At 38.4% G+C, this 22,154-nt stretch overlaps 1 protein-coding gene across 19 annotated transcripts in view; it reads left to right on the top strand.

The window, feature by feature from the left end:
- PHF20 (PHD finger protein 20) overlaps nt 1-22,154 on the top strand; it is an 81,414-nt gene that overhangs the window by 3,645 nt on the left and 55,615 nt on the right. For 9 of the 19 annotated variants that reach the window (XM_068912031.1, XM_068912024.1, XM_068912019.1 and 6 more), the window contains 6 exons: nt 3,427-3,481; nt 5,084-5,212; nt 9,954-10,068; nt 17,407-17,578; nt 17,805-17,889; nt 19,857-19,936. In XM_068912031.1, coding sequence (XP_068768132.1) covers nt 9,986-10,068; nt 17,407-17,578; nt 17,805-17,889; nt 19,857-19,936 — 420 coding nt within the window. In that variant the 5' untranslated portion in view covers nt 3,427-3,481; nt 5,084-5,212; nt 9,954-9,985. The remainder of the gene's footprint in view (nt 1-3,426; nt 3,482-5,083; nt 5,213-9,953; nt 10,069-17,406; nt 17,579-17,804; nt 17,890-19,856; nt 19,937-22,154) is intronic. The other 10 variants (XM_068912034.1, XM_068912026.1, XM_068912021.1 and 7 more) reach the window with 3 other exon arrangements.

Below are 22,154 nucleotides of genomic sequence, written 5' to 3'. Positions count from 1 at the left end.
GAGCCTAGAAGGAGCCTTTAAGTGTACCCCTTTGCTTCCTTTCTGTAGTAAAACTGGGGGATCGCTTCCTCCTTACAGTGTGGAACACATTCATGTGATGTTTGTTTCATGTCTGTCTTAAATGAAGAGCTGATTTTGTTAAAGCTTATGGCAGTGAAACTTGCAAGGTTTCTCTTTAACTGAAGTTCAGTGTTCATCAACAAAATATCAAGTCCTTTATGAAGAATTAGGGTACATTTGATCCTGCCCAGTCAGGAAGCAATCAGGTAATGAAACTGAGAATGCTGTGTCTGATTGTTTACAGCCAGTCAGTATAGGCTATCCTAACAATGGCTGAACGGATTTGCAGCAGGCAGTACCTCAGGTGATTTAAATTATCTGTGGGAAATGGTTCTCAAAAACTTTCTAAAGATGTTTTTTCGGGTACATTTCTTTTAAGAGTCAGAAGTCCAAGTCCAATTATAACAGCAACTGCAGCTATTAGATAATTTTTTGTGCTTTCCTACTCAATCCTTCCATCTTCAGTCTTGTTCTTTTCCTCTGATAGCTAAAATACATGTTGGTGCTCACTGATGAGAAAAATCTTAGGTTCAGCAATTTCCTATAAACGTATGGTATACCATTTGAACATACAGAGCAACCTCAAAGCCGGAGATGGGACATCTGGTCCAAACTGAAGAGTTTGCTGGCCATTAGATAGCCTTAAACACTAAATTTCTGTGCTGCTGCACACACCTCCTGTCACTGTTTCTTAAAACTCAGAAACAGTGTAGTAAATATCATGATTCAGTAACGATGGGGTCATCTGGAATCTCTTAAGCAAGGGCTTTTCTAGGAATACCTAGGTACTCCTTTTAGAAGTGAGGTAGAAGATAATACTTAAATGTCACTTAATAGTTAAATATTTGTACTGGCTTTAAAGCTTTGATATCAATAGAAAAATGGTATTAGACTCAGTAATCTCGATGCTGTGACCAAACAGACAGTACTTGGGTAATTTGAAGCCACATTCTTGTGCCCTGCCTTTTTTAAAGGGTATGTTCTTATAAGAAGAAACCTACTGTCCTTACAAATTTCAGAGTTTATATGAGGTTTTTAATGCCAAGCGTTGTTCCTTTCCTCATCTGTCTTGCAAGACCACTCTCCTAGCAGCTAGCACCTTGTTTTGGATTATTCAATAGAGTCAACCTGAACAAAATATTTTAATGTGGTCCCACTGTAAATAAGTTCATCCAAGGAGTTCTGTTTCTTTTCTTGCTGCATCTGAGGAAGTATAGAACAGGAGTGAGAATCAGTCCACTTCTTTCCTTCTCCAGTTTCATTCTTTTTTACAAAAAGGCCATGTGACTCCATAGGTGACCATTGGGCAGGCTGGAAGGGTCTTTCTGAGGACAGTAATACCTAGTGCATTTGGCATCATGCAGCGTTTCTATACAACGGTAATATTCTTTTTTTGGTTCAGGTAAACTAGCAGGAGAAGCTGTATTGGGGTGCCCAGTCTGCAGGCTAAATTAGGCTTCTCCGGACAATTCCGGTGGCTTGTAGCCTGTTTTCTGTCACTCTTCTGAAGTCTGCAGGAGCCTTACATATATGGAATGGAATGGCTTTGTGGATGAAGAAACTAAAAGTTTACATGACCAAAATGCAGCTCCCTCTGCTATGAGGACTGGACTGCATTTTGGCATCTTAGCTCATGTTTGTTCGCATGGCCGGATGGGCATGGCATGCTCATTGCAACATGGATTGATGTGATGAACTGTGTCGTGATTCGTAGACCGTGACTGCTGAGTGCTTTCATAAGAAACGATTAAGATTGCTAGAGCAGCCTGCAGGTTTTTTTTTTTTTTTTAGTTGTTAACACATTTGAACTCTTAATTTCCTCTTACTGTGTAAGATGTTAACTCGTACCTGAGCGTATGCTTCACGCTAAGTTTGTTCTTTCTTAACCAGGAAGATCTAAAACCATAGAGATGTTAGGAATCTAAAGTTGAAAGAAATTTTTCAATGGAAGAAACGTTTCTTCTCAGTTCACTTTATTTTTTCCTAATTTTTCAGGCTACTTTTTTGTGGCAGTTGGAATTATTTCTAAATATAAGAAGATTGTTTCTGTGTCTCTTAATAGTTAAAAGATAGTCTTAAATATTCAGAAAGCACAGGTCTTATCAAGATATATCTTGAAAAGTCATGCTTACTAAATTGGAGTGTATATGTAATTTGGGCTTGTTGAAGGCACTGTGACTAGATACATCAGACCTAGGTTTTAAATTTTAAATAACCTGTACTAAAAGATGGCTTATGAAGAAAGTTTATCTGGACCACCATGATATCACAGCAGAAATCCACTAGTATTAGTGGAAATTATATGTTGCAGCAGAAATGCTGACTTCAGTTTTGTGAAACCCAGTCTTACCTAATTATTTTGCAGAAGGAATTTGATGCACTTCCAAATCTAGAATGCTCAAGCATTTTGACCCTTTGACACAGATTTGGTGCTCTTGGTTTTGTGTATGGCTTGCTTCTTGTACTTGGATATGAGAGAATTGAAATTTTTTCCTTTGTGATTTCACCGCCCCCCTCACCCCCCTTCTGATTCTGTCCTCAGTTAAAGAATGGTTGGATGACAGGAAGAAGATGATGTGTTAGATTCGGTGCAGGGTGGTTACAGTTAAGATATCTGTGACTATTTCAGATATATTTGCTTGAAAATATTTTCTGCCAAATTGAAAAGTTGGGAGAGGAGTTAAGAATTTCTGTGACTTGGTGAAACAGAGGAAGGGGAAAAAAGGAAAATGATAAAGGAAAAACAAAAAAAAAAACAGGAGCTCTTGTTTTCATATTTAGCAATCCGTTGGAAGGGATAGTGAGCATACGTGCTTGTGCATTTGTGATCACTGGATCTTGAGTCTATTATTTCACCCTAGGTTCCTGTATTCACAATAATGTACAAGAAAGAATACATGAAAGTACACTGTTAAATGCAGTTTGACCCATGCCATGGGTTTGACACGTCAGTAATGCATTCTACTCCACATATCAGAGAGTACCTCGAATTTTGAATTACATATATAAAGTTTGGTAGTGAAATTGTCCACTTGCTTAGTTAATCAGGTTGTTCTGAGTATCTGGTGCACCAAAGAAGGAATAGCTAGCTGTAAACTTCCTGATGGCTTCTGTTTGGCAAAGGATAAGTAAATGATGGAGAAATTTGATGATGATATGCAAAATGTGTTTGGGCGGGGGGGCTCTATTGCTAATTGGGATGATAGCAGCCAGCGGACCCTCAATATTGAAATACTGTCAGAGTAAATTGACCTTTTAAAGGGATCAGTATGTGCTAGGGTATTGGCTATTGAGTAAGTATTTTTCTGAACTCTAGAATACCTTTGTTTCAGAATTCATATGACTGTTTTTTTTCCTTCCCTATAGCTGTACATTAATATTTGGAATGCCTGCAGCTTTGTAAGCAACGAGGTTCTTCTTGGTAAGTACAGATACTCAGTTTTGTTAATTGTAACTCTGCTTTCTTTACGCTGTTGAAGTTATTTAAATTTCAGGGTTTTCCTAATTTTTGCAAAGGCACTGTGGGTAATATTTCTCTAAATCTTTATATTCTTAGAACAGAGCTTGCAGTTTTTTAATTGGAGGAAATATGGCAGTTTGATTAAAGTAGATCATCTTGAACATAATATGTGTCATTAAGGAAACACATGCCTTATTTCATGTGACTTCAGAAAAACCTTTCTTCACGAATCTTTTTACTTGTTCAGTGTTTTAGAATTTGTCTTTATCATTAGTGTGTTACAAAAAAATGAGAGAAGACTAGAACAGCTAAATGAGAGATGATGAAATGACTGAAAAACGAACACTCATTTCTTTAATTGCACTTGGTAATGGATTTTATTATAGAAGACTTTTTCCTCTGTTCTGTTGAATTGCCTGTGTTTATAATTTCTGCTTTTACGTTGGTCTGTCCCAGTCTCCACATGACAGCACAGTTGTGTGGGATGTTGTTGAGGGGATGAAAATGACATTCTCAAAATGCCCTTTAATCTTGGAGAGAATATGAGGCTCTTGATCTAGGGAGAGTAATTTATGTCTGCTGATAGCTCTACATGTTTGTCACTGAGTGCTTTGAATAAGTCTTGGTTCCTGCCTGAAGAGGAGAGCAAATGTATGATGATACAGCTTTGTTGGCCTACTTTTGTACGCTAGAGAAAACCATGGGTCTGAAATAAAATAGTAAGCCTTGTGCTCTGAGTAAATATTTCAGTATTAAGGAATGGCCTGAACAGTGTTCTTGTCACAGAAAATTATAAGCGTTAATTCAGGATCCAATTTCCAGTGTTTTGTTGCTCAGTCAAGAGTTTGCTTCCTGTGCTGTGGTTGATTCAGTCTTGGAAACTCCTAAAGAAAGGAGTGAGTGTTGGTTAAGATCTAGTTAAGGATCCTGCGTAGTGCAGATAAAAACAACAATCTAATGTCTTGGATAGAAGTGTGACAGAGCTGTGTTATTCCTGGAAGTTTGTTGCAATGTCTAATTGTCTTTGTGTCCAGTTGGAGTTTTTCCTGTTTTTACTCCTATTGCATTAGAAGACCTGATTGAAGGTCTGAAGCTTTGTGTTTGAAATACCAGTGATAAGGACGTCTGTGACTTACGGTTGTGCCCTAAACTTTACTCATCTTACTATGAAATTGTATGTGTAAGCAAAACATGAGGCAGGAGTAGAGAAATCCTTAGGTGAATAGCTAGTACAGAAACCGTTCCTTGGTTATATAACTTAGGTGTTTTAGTGGTGTTTTCTTTAATACATAGGGTAAAATACAGTGAGGCATACTTCATGGTGGCAGTGATGCTGCAGGCGAAATCTGGTAGGCAGAGCACAGGCAGATGTTTTTGTCTGTGGACAAAGTCTTCTAATTAGCCTCCTAAGTCAGTGCCAAAGTAACTTTAAAAAATAGTACTTAAATATTTGTAAGAATTATACTTAGTTTCCATAAGATGCCGTTAGGATTGTATAATATAATGATGTCTGTAAATACCGTTTTGCAGTCTGACATAGCCATTACCTTTTCTCATCTGCAGGTGTGTGGTTTCAGCACAGCATGGCTGTGGTCATCCACTTGCAAAGTCTTCCGATTGTGGTGGGGACAATGGACTTCTCTGGATTGACCATTCCTGATGGGGGCGTGCATATTGTAGGGGGTGAACTGGGTGAGGCTTTCATTGTTTTACTCACTGATGAAGATGAAAGTCTTGGTATGATGCAAGTAGGTGGTATAAATGAAAGGTCAAAAGTAACTATTGCTGAGCAATAAGAACTTACCTTTAAAACATGATTGGACTCAGTCTTTAGTACTTTCAAAACGTGCACGTAGATATGCTGGCAATCTTGGAATGCTGTCTAGTGCTGGAGTGAGTGGTAGAGTCGGCTTATGGTTTGTGGAGTCTACTGTTATCTGTCCTGGCATAGTAACTGCTTATACTGCTCTACATTAAGAAAACAAAATATACCTGTAACTTCTATTGCTTGTATAGGTATTGCATTTCAAGTCTTGGGCCTACCTTTAGTACACCAGTATTCAGCTCTACCCGTGCAACACCTCCTGTGAAACCAGCGCACTCTATTGCTAATTCCTTTTATTCTAGCAGTGTTGTCAATGCTTTTTATTAACCCAATACCTGTTCTACATACTCTGCCTCCTGTTCTTTGTGGTCCTTCTGATTCACCAGTGATGTGGAACGCCTCTTAGGAATCTGACAGTGCACTTACCATCCAGAATGAATTTAATGCTGTTTTCTCTCAAATGTTTATATATTTTTAATTTCTATTTATGCAAGCTATCAGAGTTTTACCATGCTACTTTATCAATCCAGAGAACTAAGGTTATTTATAGAGCACCTCTTCCCTCTCCCTCCCACTTTTATTTGGCTGGGGGGGGGGAGGGGGGGAAGGGAAATCTCTGCTTTTGACACATATGTTAATGAAGGAGACGAGGCTAAATTGTGCAAGTGAATTGGCTTTCTTGTGAGCTGCTTATGAAGTACTGAATTGAAACAGTACTTCACTTTGGAAGTGAAACTGATACCAAGGCAGAGTTTTTCTTGTCATAGTGAATATGTAGGGAATGGTTTGATCATACTTTCCAATGCTTTAGAAAACACTGTTTAGTGTTTAGGTAGATAAGGTTTGAAAAAGATGACAGTCGTTCAGTTACTCCTAGAGAGAAAATAGTAGAAGCCATTATTAGTGAATGAGAAAGTTTGCCAAAACTGCCTGCTTATACCTGTATGATATTATGAAAGACTCTTCGGTTTTTAGAGGAACGCGCTTCTATAGAAACTAACTGATATACCAGACTTGGGGATAAACACTGACAGAGCTTAAAACAGAAAAGCGTAGGAACTGGTACAGGTTAAGGTATACGAGGCCTGTGCTCTTAACAGAAAATTTGTTTTAAAAGATAAAAATCAATGATCCTAGAAGGGACCAATATAAATGTAAGCATTATTCTCCTTTGTGTTTTCCCTGATTATAAATATTTCTTCCTGATTGATACCTGTGAGTAGTTGAATAGTCTTTTAAATCCTAATCGCCTCATAGCGACTTTTATTGGGAAGAATGCGTTTGCTCTTTTTAACAATTGAACTATATAGCTTTAGTGACGCAGACTTGGAAATCCTTTTGGTTGGAAGTAGTGACTTGTCTAAATCCTAGGATATTGGTTCCTGAAACAGGCCTAATCCTTGTAGTGGAATAATAAGTTTTAGAGAAGAGGCTTACAACTTTGGGGGCAAGCCTAATAACCATTCCTTTCTTAAACTGTGGTCTTGGGTGGATTCCTAAAAAGTTACCACAGTAAAAATGCCTGGTTAAGCTTGTTTTTGAAGCTACCAAGTTAGTCCAGATTCATTTTCTGCTGGATAACGTTTTAAAAGAGATAAAGTTTTCTTATTTCCAAGTCATAGCTATTACTGCCTCTAATTAGCCTCGGTTTACTTGTTAAATTATATCAAAGCAGATTTTTAAGATTTTTAAAGTAACCCTTGCGAGGGAGGACAGAGGGGCTGAAACTTCAAATCACAAGGCAGAGGCAAGCCCCTGTGTTATAGTGCCGCCTTTGTGAGAAATAAGGTACTCCATATGCTCCAGGTCATGCTGATACAACATGGATGGGATTTAGAATTGTCTGTTGCCCTTCCTTGGGAAGCGGTAGATGTGTGATGGCTGCCAGTGAAGGTTTTATTATGTGGTTTTAGTCTTGCTTTAACGCTATATCTTTAAGGATAGAATTGTTGAGTTCCTCTATTGAATAACTTCTCTCTCTCATGTAATGTGCTGCCAAATATGTATCTGCTTGAGAACGCTGCTCCTCGGATGAGGAGCCAAATGAAGAGGGCAGCCTGGTTGACTAGACGTGTTGAGTATGGGGACTGCTGGATCAAGTTAAACAAATCTGATCACTTGGATGTGAGAGATGACCCAGAGGAGCCCTGGAAAGGGAAGGAAGGAAGAATTAGGGAGAGGGGACAGAAATGAGCAACACATTTTTGTCCTTACTGTTCCTCCTCTCTTCCAGCTTTTTCATCAGTTGCCCTATAACAGGTTTGATTGAGTTAGTGAAGTATAATGTGTGTGTGCTTTAAGAAATGCTGATGTTCAGCTGACTCTCCATAAATGGGGAAGAGTTCAGATTTTTCACAGAATCTACAGCCTCTGTAAATATAACTAAATGCTTTCTGCTGTTCTTGGATTTCCCTTTCGTTGTGATACTTTTACTCATTTTCTGATATTAAACTGAAAATACAGTAATGCCTTCTTCATCAAAGTTGATGTGATTTCATGTATCTTTAGAAGCCGCCTTTTATGAGATATTGCTACTCAAGTGTGGAGATATGTAGTACGCTCTTCTTGCAGCCTCATGTGCATGAACTAAAAGGACTCCCGTGCTTCAGGATTACAGCCCTTCCTGAAGGGGACCAGTGCAGATGGCTTAATTAATGTACCTCCTGTAACGTTTTTAGGGTTATTTTGTCTGCATGTCCATACTCGGTGAAAAAGAAAAGTAAGTTTAGTAGGACAAGAGTGAACTTGCAGCTATGCTTTCTCTTACACTGGAAGTATAAACCAGAAAGTGTTTCTATTCCACATATGGAGGCATGAAATTTTAGTGCCAATGCCAGAAAGTGGTATTTTTACTGATGTAAATATGTGGAGAAAAATAGTGTATGTTTTAGGTATAAGTCGATAAGCTGTTTAAAAAAAGAAAAAGTAGCTTTGCACTTGATTCATGGATTTCCAGAAAACTTAATGTTTTTTTGATTTCTTTTTCATTAGAACATAAAACCCCAGGCATCATAAACTTGTCTTTAAAATGTCCTCCCTTTTCCCAGTTAAGTTATGGAGTTGAAACTCCCCCCCCTCCCCCCAAAAAACAACAACAACAACAACAACAAAACAAAACAAAAAACCCACTCGAGCCATGTTAGAAGACGGTAGTTACTGGTCTGATTCAGAACTGCGCTAGGTGAACCCCTATTTTGTTATCAGATATTATAGAAAACTAGCAGTCTTTCTGAACTCCTAGGTGGCTACAATATTTTCTAGTTGGTGTGAAACACTGTATAGTGAATTGAGCTTACGGAAAATAGCTTTTTTCACCTTAGTTAACCTTTGCAGGCTTTTTTAATGCTAGGGAAAATGAGCTTGAAAATGGTGCTTTAGAGGAAGACAGATCGTCATCTGCTGAAGAAGTTTCTTTGCAACATGATTATGATACTTGATGAGGTGCCTGCGTGACCCTGCCTTGGCAAATGGCCTGGCTTAAATGATGTGAACCAAATTGTTTTTGTCTATGTAGAAACTTCACAACCTTCCTAAAGCTCTTTGATTTCTAAACCATATTGGAAATCTTAATAGTTATTCATAAAAACAATCCTTTTATAGATACAGTTTAGCTAATGATGTTGGTTGCTGTTTATGCAGTGTCTGAAACTGATCAAAATAAAATGCTGCTGCTTATTTCTCAGTTTCCAGTGCATGTCTCCTTATTCTTCTAGTGTGAGATTAGAAATTTTTTTGATGTAGTTTAATTTTCTCCATTTTTATACATCTTTGATTCAGTCTTCAAGATAAAGACTTACTGTAAGGAAGACTGTCAAACAAAATGTATTCAACTTTTTGAATGTTGTGAGCTCAAAGATTACAGGAATGGGTGATAATTTTTGTGTGAAACAGTTGATAGAAATTTAGGAAAAATAGCTCCTGATGAGATTTTCTACTAAATGTACCTTGAGAATGATACTCTTGACAAGATTCCTTAAAATGTTTATGTAAGTGTTGGGAGACTTGTCCCATTGGACACTATTTTACTTTCTGATTAAAATGGAGAAGTAGAAAGAAAGCGATGCAAATATGAAAACAATATAGGCAGTTATAGCTAAAATTGTTTAAATAACTTCATATTTCTGCTGTCTTTTATCTCTGTTGCATTTGTAGTGATGAGGTGACATAGTGTTTTCAGGTATTAAACTAACATGATAGCTTTTGAAAGGATGATATTGTGTATGTTTCTGCCCATCTCCTGTTTATTGAATTCCTTGATTTCATCAAAACACGGAAGGGGTGGGGGGAAATAGCATCATGAAACTTTTATCTCAGCTGTGAATAAACATTGGATTGCAAAGAGTTCTGAATTGACCTGGAACTTGAGCCAATGGGCAAAGATGGAGACCCAGTCTTTTATGGGCCAGTAGCTACCATTTTGAACATGTTTTTGAAATGATTCTGCACACTGTCACTTGAGAACCATTTTATAAGAGGTAATTGCCCCCATCACTTCCTGCGAGCAAGAAATAATGAGTTCCCTTAACATCTAGCTTTTGGGGTTTATGGTGCATAAGCTTATTTTGTATGTGTCTTGATTAGTGATTGATATTTAATTGCATTTTTCAGGGGAATAAAATCAGCAGTGTTGATATTACAAAATGACAAAACATCCACCGAATAGAAGAGGGATCAACTTTGAGGTGGGAGCCCAGTTGGAAGCCCGTGACAGATTAAAAAACTGGTATTTTTTAAAAAATTCATATTATATTAACGCTAAGTCTTTAATATCTTAAAAACATTTTACTTTGATACCATATTTAGAGTCCTGGTCATTGGTTTATAGGAAACTAGTTAATTTCTAAATGCTTATATACCAGTGGTTGAAATGGGCAATAAATGCTGTTATGTTGTGCTGGCCTTTAAAAAGAAGTGTACCAGTGCTGTCTGCATCTAGGAAACAGAACTAAACCTAAATGTAGTGGGACTTCAGACTTGAGTACTCTTGTGTAGCACAGAATTTAAAAGGTGATTTCACAGCTTACAGAGCGGTCTGTGAAGGGATAAGTCCTTTACAGCCAAGGTAGTTCCTCACTACTTTCTTTCCCATCACTGTTATGAATTTATAGGCCTAAAAGGTCTGATAGAAATTGTTGTGGCCTGTGCTCATTTATAAAGGTAGTCAAATACAGATTTAAAGAATTGGAAAGGGGAACGCGTTCCAAACCAAGAAGTCTGTTTTGGAGTCTGTCTTGAAGACCTTATATGTGAGAGAAGTTTTTCTTGACTAACTACAGCAGTAGGAGGGAGAAAAAGGAGTCTTCTAACTTGGTTCGTTTTGAGAAGTCAGCTCAAAAATTAGCTTTTAATGCACAAAATTGAAAACTGCTAGAGTCAAGGACTTCTTAAATGCAGGTGTTGATTGGGCTTTGTTAGTTCCTTCAGATACATTCTCTCTATTGAAATCAGTGATGGTTGATTTTTATTGAAGAGTCTGTGCGTGTTAGATATGGTTGTTGTTCAGGCTCTGGAAACAGTAGGCCCATTATGCTTGTAGATAGAAGTCACCATGTTGAAAAACCATCTGGGCATCCCAGGAGGATGGAGTGCTTTCTTAGTGATGTACAGGGCTAGTTCCAAAATGTGTCAGTTGCATCTGGAATATTTTTTTTCCTTTCAGATAGAAGGAAATTGTTAAAATGAATAAACATAGCTCTTAGAAGAAAAGTACAAACACTAAATTGTACTTGTATCTTATGTTGGTTTTCCTGTGTGAAACAAAAACTGCGTAGGTAGGACTTGAATCTGAATCTGTGTGCATCTTTTGCATTCCTGAGGTTTGTTTATACAAGAAAAATTTGGCAAGCTTACAACATTGACACTTCTAAGCCTGTCTGCACTACATATGTAGTGTAGGCTCATTAGAGGTGCAGTTTAGTCTAGGTTTTATTTCAGTAAGGCTAATAATTCTAGTTCATGACCCATCTGACATGTTTGGAGAAAAACAGTGCCTAAAAGTACAAGTACTTTGCTCTTGTATGGTAAAATTTGTGAAAAGGGGGGGGGGGGGGGGAACACCAACACCTGCTGCTTTTTCCATATCTCTTGGCTTAAATTTGAATTTCGGGCATGTAGCAGGTTCTCAAAAACTCTGGGATTTCAAATGACTTGTCTTCTGCAGTGTTTTGCAACTCTTCAGTCTCACAACTGAGTTATTAGCTCTCCAATTTTGAAAATTCTCTTTTACTTGCTGGACTTTTGAAACCTGGGTCCAAAAGTCCACGTTTCCTTGACTAGCCATCTGCATCTATTTCTTTTTCCAGGAGCTATGAACCAAAAGTTGTCAGAGCTGGAGGCGTTTTTTCTCTTAGCAATAGCCGTAATGACAAACTGAGGCCCACCACTCGTAGAAGGTTTGTGGAGGACAGAAGACTTTTGCCACCTCACAGTTACTTTCACCTGCCACAGTGTGAACAGGAGCACTCCTTGGTGTGGTTATGATGCACTTTTTACATGGGTGCAAGACTACTTTTGTGTGTGTGATAATTGCTTTTCCCGGTGCTAGACCTTCAGAGGTCTGTTTTTTGTACATGGCTTTGTTATCATCTTGACACTTAAAACATAGGCAGAAGTCTCCTGTTTGAAATGAGAGCTGATTTTCATTTCTGTTCTCAGTACCAAACACACCAGTCAGAGGTCCAGTATTGATTTTCAAATGGCAGTAGTGCTTTGATGAAAAGGTTGGTTGGTTGGTTTGTTTTGTGGTTGTTTTTTTTTTTTGCTTTTTGTTTTGTTTGTTTAATCTTGGAGCCCAGTTTACGTGCCTTTCGTGGCAAGGGCTCCTGTCTTGGAATGTTAGTTCAGGACTTCCTGGGTGTTTGGAACTAATGCCAGTCTCCCCGCGCTATTTAAGAGACAAAATTTTCATACAGCAGCAGAGTAATCAGCACAGAAACCGACTGTGCAAAGTGGACTTGAATATTGCATTTTTAGATCTCTTATCAAAGATTGCTTAGTTGTCTCTTGAATTGATGTATTGAATGTGTACTTCAATTCCTGGTGTGGCTTTTTGTCACTTCCTAGATTCAAACTCCAGAGAGTACAGTGAGTCCTTGTTTGTTGTTGGCTTAGTTTTTGAGGCTCGATTGACACATACAAAGCTATCAGAAAGGCCCCGATGGTATCTGCTGGTCTGATGGCATCAAAGAGAGGAAGAGTCCTGTTCATCAGTCAGTGCCTCTGCGCATGCCAAAAGCCTTTCGGTACACAGTGCTGAGTTCCAGAGGATGTGGTAGTGGGACTGCTCCAGTAGTGCAGACCTTTGTCCCACATTGGGAGATTCCAGAGAGACCAGCTATATATCCATTTACATGCACGTACTGTCCCTGCTGAATTGAGTTCTTGGGATTTTTTTGCACTGGATCACTTAAACTCCTTGGCACTGGAAAGCCACAAACATTATGCTTTAACAAAAAGAGGATAGCTGAGCTGAATACTTGTAAGGTGCAAATGATTATCATCTTGCTGTAATGACATCTTTCAGCTTCTTCTACGTGCTATGTAAGTAAAATGTAGAAGAGACTTCTGATTCTAGTCAAGGCTCTTCAGCATTGAGCTCAAGCTTAGTATTGTTAAGAGTGTTGTCCTACCCTGTTAAGGGTAAAGATTGTCGGTCCCATGAGTTTAATTGCTAATGCTTTCAGGACTTTGTCCCAGTACTGAAAAGAATGGAGCCCACAGCTGTTGTTCATAGTACCAGTCCTCCGAGGTGTCTCTATTCCTCGTGATGTTACTTTGAATACAGTAAGATTATCCCTTCCTAGCTCCAGGAGAAAGGGATTTTATAGCAATTTCTTTTTGGTATGTAGGAAAGGAGAAGGGAGACAAGGACTGAAAGAAAGGAACTCTTTTGGTCATCACCCTGAATTTGAATTTTCAAGTATTCCCATCTTCACAGGAAGGGATGGGTTTGCACGTCTATCTATGTGAAACCATATTTTGTATTGCTTGCTATGCTCTGACAGCAGTAGTCTATGAAGTTGCCAGTCATTGCTAGCCCCTGTGTCTTCGGAGTTCTCTGCTTAAGCTTTTGGCCATCCCTTGGGTTTTTGGCAAAACTCTAATCCCAACAGTTTGTGCATCTCAGTTTTCTCTTTTTCACTGTCTAACCACCTCATTTGTCATGAGGCCTTGAAAGGTACAAGCCTGTCATTCCCTTTGAATTTATCTGGAAAACTACTTGTTTTGGTCTCCTGATAAATTGCCCGAAGTTATGCATCGTTTCAGCTTGTTTTAATAACTTGGTAGAACAGTATTCAAATCGATATCATTTGGGAGATTTCTTACTTGGGATCAGTTGACTGTTTTGCAAGTCCATGCAGTCAGCTAAATGCCTCCTTCATGTTTTGGAGGAGGAGATGTTTGACCATACTGGGACATATGACAGCCTCTTGAATCATGCGTGCCTCTTTTCATACTTTAGGCCAGGTTTCAGCTTTTTATGTTTCACTTTGTTTATCCTCCTGTAGTGGGCTTTTTTGATTAAACGAGAGTGGTTTTTCTTTAGTTGCTTCTGCCCTGGAGTATTTAAAGGTACTCTTTGGTCCATGTGTGTGGGTATACTGTATTACTCCTTTTCTGTGTAGGTCTGTGGGGATGCATGCCTCCTGATACAGCATGCTTACTCAGCCCTTTTAGGGCTAGGGGACAGGTGTGGGAGGAATGAATCTGGCATTGTCAATGTGTAGAGCTCAGAGCTGTTGAGAACCTGTGACCCTTTCTCCTTCACCTTGAAGTTGCCGGACGCTAGACAACACCATGGTATTTTGTGCCCAAAAGGGAAGGTATTACTGGGAGGTGTCCAAGTTGGTGAGTGCATTTAGCACAGTGCCCAGTAGACTTAGTGTTTCAGTGGAGCACTGGACAAAGTAGAGGCAGGTGATGGTTGCTTTAGAAAGCTAAAATTTGTTCAGGCTTTTCAGTGTGTTATCCAGGAGCTGGCTGAGAGCTCTAATTCATCTCCATTTGGTCTAGACCAGGCTGAAATTTGGTCTCATTCTTGGGCATCTTTTTGCTGTTCTTGCAGATGGATTAACATCTCTCCCTATGAGGGAATCTTTAGAGGGTGAGAAGGGAAAGGCATGGGTGATGATACTGGTGCATGGTTCTGGGATGATGGTTCTTGTGGTGAAGAATGCTGTTCCTCCTTTAACTGTGTATAAAGCAGGGGGCAGTCTTGCATCATACAGTTTAGGCCCTTATCACTTGAGCGTGTCTCTCCTGAGAGAGAGACAGATGCATGTCCTAAATGAAACAGATGTTTGGCATAATGTTGAACCAGTTGTCATTCATGTTTATCAGCTTCCCTCTGGATTTTTGAGAATCTGGATGAGCCCTAGACCCGTTGCAGCTCTGATGGCTAGTCTCTCACTGAGAGTATGTGGGAATTCTTACCCTCGTTTTTGCTGCATTGTGCAGGGCACTGGATACTCTCAAATTAAATATATGGCATCTAATAGATTTGATACTTTTACTGCCAAGAGACTTTCTTTGAGACCTTAGTTACCTATTGACTGCCTTAAGTTTCTGTGAAAGTGGCATTTTTGGTTGCTGTTGTGCCTGCAGATAAAGTAGGTGAGATTTAGGTCTTAAAGGCAGGCAAATCCTGCCTAGTGGTTTTTTCTTCTCACAGGCTATTCCTCTAGACCTGTCCTGATCTCCCTTCATACTCTCTCCCACTTTTGTCTGAACTAGTGGATTAATACATGTTTGCTTTTTTTTTTTTTTTTCCTTGCAACATATTTCCAGAACGAAAGTTACTCAACACATTGGAAGCCAAGAGGGTCTTGTCTTTTTGTATCTTTTAGATTAAGTCTTCCGAAAGTCTTTCAGGCAAATTTCCTTTGGGTTAGGCATCTGTGCGTAGTGCCACTTTTCATGTGGGCGCTGTTTAGATGGCTGCTGTAGTGTATTAGAACAAGTTAAGAGTCTACTGATATAAAGTGCCATTGTTGGACTCTATCCTGCCAAAGCTTGCAGCTTTGCTCAGAAATACCTTCCTTACTGAGGTCAACAAGGCCAATATATTAAGTTCTTGTCATGCGCTCTACCAAGCACTGTGCAGCTCGTTAAGATATCCAAGAACAAGCCACATTTAATGGAATTGCGTTAAGATAATTCTTTGTGGAAAGACTTTGAGTCTTCCCTTCCCGGGAAGCTATATAGGGTGTTGTTTGGGGTTATCTAAGTATGAAGTGATTTGTGGGCCGTAACACAATGGAACAAAGTTACTTGCTGGTAACCAGTTAGAGATGTCTATGTTGTCCCTATCCCCTGTCTGCCTTCCTCTCTCCTCCGTTGCCTTTACTGCCTGTGTTTTGATAGCATTCTGTGTCAAAGCAAGGGCATGACTTAAGGTATATGTGGCACCCAGTGTTAGGCAGGGACTCAGTGAGCGGCTGCAGCGTGAGTCTTGGGCATGGAGTACTTGTGACTCTCTTTTGAACAAGTTACGAATGGACGCATACCATAACTGCTGAGGAACTTGAGTTGTGAGTAGATAGCCTTTCTCTTCATCAGTTCATGATTGTAAACTGATACACTTAAAACCATTAAAACATTGTATTTAAGTCTCAGTTCTGCTGTGTTTGGGTTTTATTTTTAGTACCAGGCTTGATCCTTTCAAGATGCCATTTCTTTCTACCTCCGGTTCTATCTTTTTGGGTGTGATTTATCATGTCACGTATAAAGAATACTTGTGAATTTGGGGTGGAGGTTCTTTCTTTCTTTCTTCAGTCCTTTGTTCTAGAATTCAGTGGGGTCTTGCTTTTCTTCCAGAGACCTGAGATGGCTGACAAGAGAACGCTCTCCTAGTGCTCTTATTGCACTGTGGGGAACCTTGATTTATTTGTGATGTTATCTTCAGTTGTGATAGTGATGATTCTGAAATATTTACTGAGGTCTACAAATTACCAATGCAATTAAAGAAATGCGTAGTTTATAAGGTCTTCATGATTGAAAGGAACTGACCCTTCTCCGATTCCTATACTAATATATTGACAGATTTCTATTTAAAAATCCTGGGACTTCTAAATTTTGTGTTCTCAAAGTTAAATCTTCAGTTAGATTTAGTGGGCCTGCTAGACTTCAGATGTTATGCTGAGAGGTATCTTCAGAAGGTGATTCTTGACCCATGTTGATGGATATCTCTAAGACAAGTGAGTGTATTGACCTCTGGGTGTTGGTCTTGATAAGAGAGGCTGAAATGACTAATTGTGTAAATGTTTTATTTGTGGAAGGTTGAGTATGCAGTTAAAGGGGGGGCAGCAATAGAGATTATTAGGTAGAGGTAATACCTTCTGCTAAATCAACTAATATACTTGAAATATTAAGCTTTAGAGACAGCTGCTCTTTAGGTCTGGTTGTATGCTGCAAAGTTAAGTTTGTTTCTTTTTTCCAGCTATAGTTCTTGGTCTAGCAAAAGCGTATTTCTAAAGCTTGTCTATAAACAACTGCAACTAGAACAGAGCACTTAAAATTACATCCATTATAAGTGCCGGTACACTTGCATCTAACAATATATTCGTATGAAAGAGCTCTGTTCCCACTGATCTCACCTTTGAGGCTCTCCTGCCTGTCCCCTTCCCCCTTAATGCAGCTATCAGTTTTGTGCATCTATCCTAGATGCAGGGAAATCTAAATTTTTTTCTGACTTCTTAGTCTTGGGGGGGGGGGGGGGGGGGAATGTAACTAGAGATCAAGAGCCCCTCAGTTGCCTCCCCTTCCTGCAACCGGTGTTGCCTTCACACCGTTCAGTTTTGGGATCATTCTGTGCTGGGCCTTTTAATCATTCGTCATATCTTTATTGCTCATACAAGTGATATGTCAAATAATGTTAAGACTGTAGAAACTAGAAACTGCATTTTACTAGGTATATTAACTTGGGTCCCCATCACAGCTGATCAAGATACTTTGGTTTTGATAGTTCAGAAGGCCACCTGTGTGTAATATATTGCACTGTAGCTGGAACTGTCTGAGACATCTTTATTCTTACCTGAAATATTTTAATCTAATCTTTGTCCAGGTATCCAGCTCACATTGAAGACATTGATTATGAGGAAGGAAAAGTACTTATCCATTTCAAACGTTGGAACCATAGATACGATGAATGGTTTTGTTGGGACAGTCCTTATTTGCGTCCCTTAGAGAAAATACAGTTAAGAAAAGAAGGATTACATGAGGAAGAAGGATGTGCAGTAAGTAGCGAATATAGGGTACTTGAGTGTGTACCAGTTTAATGTGCAATTAGATGAATTATGACCACTCAAATTCATTAAAATGCTTCACTGTTGCTGCATTGTCTGCCGTATGAGTTCTGTGGCTTATATTTTAAATATTGGAAAACTAAACATTTTGATGTCTTAATGAAGCTGCATGTTTTAGTATTCTTAAATGAAAACACTTTTCAATACTGTCTTTTAGGGATTTCATATAAATGATCAGGTATTGGCATGCTGGTCTGACTGTCGCTTCTATCCAGCCAAAGTTACTTCTGTTAACAAAGATGGTAAGGAGTCACTTTTGCTTTTGTCATGTTTGTTAGTAATGTGTTTAATTGTGTTCTAGGCTTTTTGCTTAGATGGAGAGATAATACAGCAGACAAAACAGCTGTGAGAAGTTTTAGATTACACATTTTAGTCTATTAACTTTTTTAACCTAACCTTTTATCTTTTTGTAAGAGATGGTCTTAGTAGATGAAAGAGCTTTCTGCTGAGATATGCAAAAGGTGAAAGCACTAATGTGGCTAACTTTTGGGGGGCATAGGCTAAATAAAATAAGTAGTTCTTTGTGCAGCAAACTGAAAATCAGGCTTCATCCAGTAGGCTAAGACTGGAGGAGATCAGCCAATTTGGTATTAAAGAATCTATCTAGGAGCAAAGCCTTAACTGTGAAGCATCCTTTCTTGTACCAGTCCTTTTAAGAATTCATAATGTAATTGTGAATAATGTAAATAATGTAAATAACTCCAAAATGTAATTCCTTGATCGTTAAAGAGTTACACTTATACTGCTTTTCCTCCTGTCTCCGACATGACTTTAATAGGTTATATCTCTCTGTGTGCTTTATGAAAGCTTTATGAAAAGCAATATTTTCTTAAGGAAGAAGGCAAAAAATCTTTAAAATACAAATTGTGGCTGGAGAGGTTGTGAGTGGACATGCAAAAAGCTTTTCCCCAGTAGTACATCACTGAAACAGCTTGCCTGGAGTGGGGGTGGCACTTATGTTTTTGGAGGTTCTCATGGCTCAGCTAGGTACAGCCGCAGTTAATCTGGCTGGCTATCTAGAGATCCCTTCTAACCACAATTTCTATCATCCTGTGAAAAGCCTAGGTTTTTGGTGTTTTTTTTTTTTTTTTTTTTAAACTGCAGAAGGGCACTTCCGTGTATTTTTGATAGTGATTTTTAGTCTGTCATTAAATATCCAATTAAAAACCACATAGTTGTGTTAAATCTTAATTTATTTCAGCAGAAACTGATGTGCTTTTGTTTTATGAAAGCATATATTATTTGTCTGGTGATCCAATTCAGTTATTTTTAAAGCTTTTTAGAACCTGTGGAGATCGGTGGTTGTTGTTGAGAAATTAGAAATACAGAGGAAAACTCTAAAGTAATTCCTTCTTGGAAGATGTTCCTTATCTCTACTTCCTTTGCTTTGCTGTGGCCATCACTACAGACTAATTGAATTATACACTACAGAATCATTAGCATCCTCTTGATTATTTGCTTATGTATGTGCAGTACTGGAATAAGAAATCTACAGATTTTTTTTTGTCATCTATCTGTTAAAACTAGATTTCTGTTGTTCTTTGAGAAGAATCTCATGAGGAATGGTTTAGCAGCTTATTTACTGGTTTTGATTGATATATAAGATTTCTTTTTTCCACATGTTACTTATCTGTATTTAAAACTTAAAGTTGAGTCAGTGATTGCTTTAAGTATATATTTGGGAAAAACTATTTCTTTGCAGTTAAATTCATTGTCAAGATGCATGTAACTGTATTAAAGTTAGTGTAGGAGCTGCAGAAAGCTTACATAAAGTTCTTTACAAACAGAAAATGTTAAAAGCTTTTTTTTTTTTTTTTTGAATATCGGTAATTAACCATGAAGGACAGTGCTTTGTCTACAGTAGCTAGAGAAGTTGTATGAACAAGAAAAAAAATTCTTTGTAGTTATCCCTCAGACTATTCTACCTTAAATGTTTTGGGGTTTGGACAGGGAAGCGTCTAAGGAGTAACTCTACCCTCAGACATGTACCTTTATTGTGTGCTTATCGTAATTATTTTCAGTAACTTCTCTATTGCTCCCTTATCTGGGCTGTGAAGAGAGACCTCTACTGTTCAGGTCTACTAACAAGACTGATAAGGCAGCTTTTATTTAGAGCTTAGTAAGCAGTTTCAGTATTGGAGCTGTTACCAGCTGCTCTGTTAGATAGCTTCTGGTCTTTAAACTGTTATGCTTTGTTTTCAAATTTTAGGTACATACACTGTGAAATTTTATGATGGTGTAGTTCAGACTGTCAAAAACATTCATGTCAAAGCTTTTTCCAAAGACCAGGTAAGGAGTGTGTTTGTACTGCTAGTATATTCTAAAATGGGCAGCTCAAGTGACTAGGTTTACTTAATTATAAAAGTATGAAATGAATGTTTAACTTTTTTTTTTTACTGCTAACGTGGTATATCTTGATGAAAGCCATTAAAATTAAAAGATTATGCAAATCACAGCATGACTTACAAAGTTCTCAGTTTCATGTTCTCCTGATTGTACCTCTTGAAGTAAAACCAGTGGAAGATTGAGAATTTATGCACTGGTGGTAGGATATTGAAACACATTTCAGTTGTTTTAGCTAGTTGGTTGATTTGGCTGCTGCACCACCCTTCACCTACCGTGTACAATGACTTTGACCTTCAGCTAGTGATGGAAAGTGAGCAGTTTAAAAAAAAAAAAAAAAAAAAAAAAGATAAGGAAGAAGTGCTACTTCAGGTTTTTTGTGCTGGACACATTGTAGGAAAAGTTGACATGTTCTGGTCCTGTATGACTTGGGGAAAACTTTCTAAGAACTTAGTATCTGCTTTTGGATAATCTTCATTACAGGAAAGGTTTTAAGTTTCAAATCTTGCCACAAACATTCCTGTGGTGTATCTATAGTCTGTGTTTCTCAGGCATGACTTTTGCTTTTAGTTTTCTGCAAGTGTAAGTTTGAACACAGAATTGGACCTCCCTCCAGACAACCAAAAGCCTTATGTATAGATTCCAATAATGAATTATTAGTAAGCACAATTTAAATCTGTCACTGTCTTGAAGAGGCATGCCATTCCTTGGATGTCTGTACATTTTGTGTGGGCCAGAGTGTGAGGGAAAACTATTTCAGATTTGCTACAAAGTGCTATTAATAGCTTCCACTCTGCCTGATGGAGGACTGACTAATAGTCACAGGGGAACTACCTGAAGAGTTGTCATTGCCATGAGAAATATTTCTACCCTATTTAGCCTTAAATACAAAATATTTTGTCTCCTTTAGAGAGCTTGAGCTTTCCGCATGGCTTTGGATAGGTTTTGAAAGGAATTCAAGTTTTCTTTTCAGTACAACCACAGACTGGGAAATTTCTCTTAACGTAAGAAACGAGTTATACTGCAATGCTTTGTTCTGTCCTTTGGTGTAAAAAGCATAAGGGGAGAAATTGCCTTTGTTAGTAAACAAAGCTCACGAAGAAAATTTAAAAAATATTTTAGCCAGTTGAGAACTCAGGACTCGATTGTGAATGTAAGTGACTTAAGGTGTAGGTTCAGATACAGTACTACTGTAGCAGCTTGCTGCCACTGGAAGGAAAGCGTCTTGTTCCTGTTCATCATTAGGAAAGGCAAGTTATGAAGACACATGTAGCTCAAATTTTATTTGCTTAAAAAACCTGGTTTTTGAAGGGAACAGAATAAGCTGGCCTTCAGTGGCAGTGTCTCTCTGCTGTTTCATAGAGAGAATAGCAAGCTGTATTGAACAGTGATGGTAAAAGGCTTATCACCTGCACAATGTGAATGTTTTTATACAAGGACAGACAGCTTTTAAGAGTTCATAGCACTAACAGATAATTTAGGCTTAGTGTGTTTATCAATCAGTTTTTTGAAGGTGATTTGATTAAGACATTTCATGTATGTTCTAGTGGCTCCTATTTTATTCACATCAGATTGTTCTGCGAGCAGCACAGCTGATGAAACATAATATCTGAGGGTTTTTGATTAATGTGCAAGTTCCCAAACTTGATTTTTTTTTGTTTGTTTGTTTTTAAGGGAGGGGGGGAAGTGCTTTTATGTCACCTCTCTGCCAAGTATGATGAAAATCATCTCATGGCAGGTGGAGCAGGTGTGCATATTCACCATTTTATTGCATCAAGCTTATTTCTTGGGACTGTGGCCTAGAAACTGCAATGTTACAATGCATCAATTTATGAATCTGCACACAGATAGGAAGATAGGGGTGGGAAGAGGTGAGGTTGTGTGGGAACTGATGAGGCTTAAGTGTATTCTCAGAATTTTGTGCAATGTCAATCAACTGTTCCAGTTTCTTTCCCAAGGGGTACTTAGCCTTGCTAATTATGTGATTTTTGTCTAAAGTCTTTCTTCAGTCTCTTTGTTTAAGCTTGTTGTGCCTAGCAGTACTATGGCTGGAAAGGAGCTTGGTTGCTCATTAATTCTTCAAGTTATTAGGCAACAGGAAGAGGGAAGTTAGTTAAACTAAAGACAATGTTAACACAAGACTAAAGCTAAGAGAATAATCTAG

Source organism: Struthio camelus, chromosome 18, assembly GCF_040807025.1.
Source record: "Struthio camelus isolate bStrCam1 chromosome 18, bStrCam1.hap1, whole genome shotgun sequence".
Lineage (NCBI taxonomy): Eukaryota > Metazoa > Chordata > Aves > Struthioniformes > Struthionidae > Struthio > Struthio camelus.
This window is presented reverse-complemented; position numbering and strand designations above follow the sequence as displayed.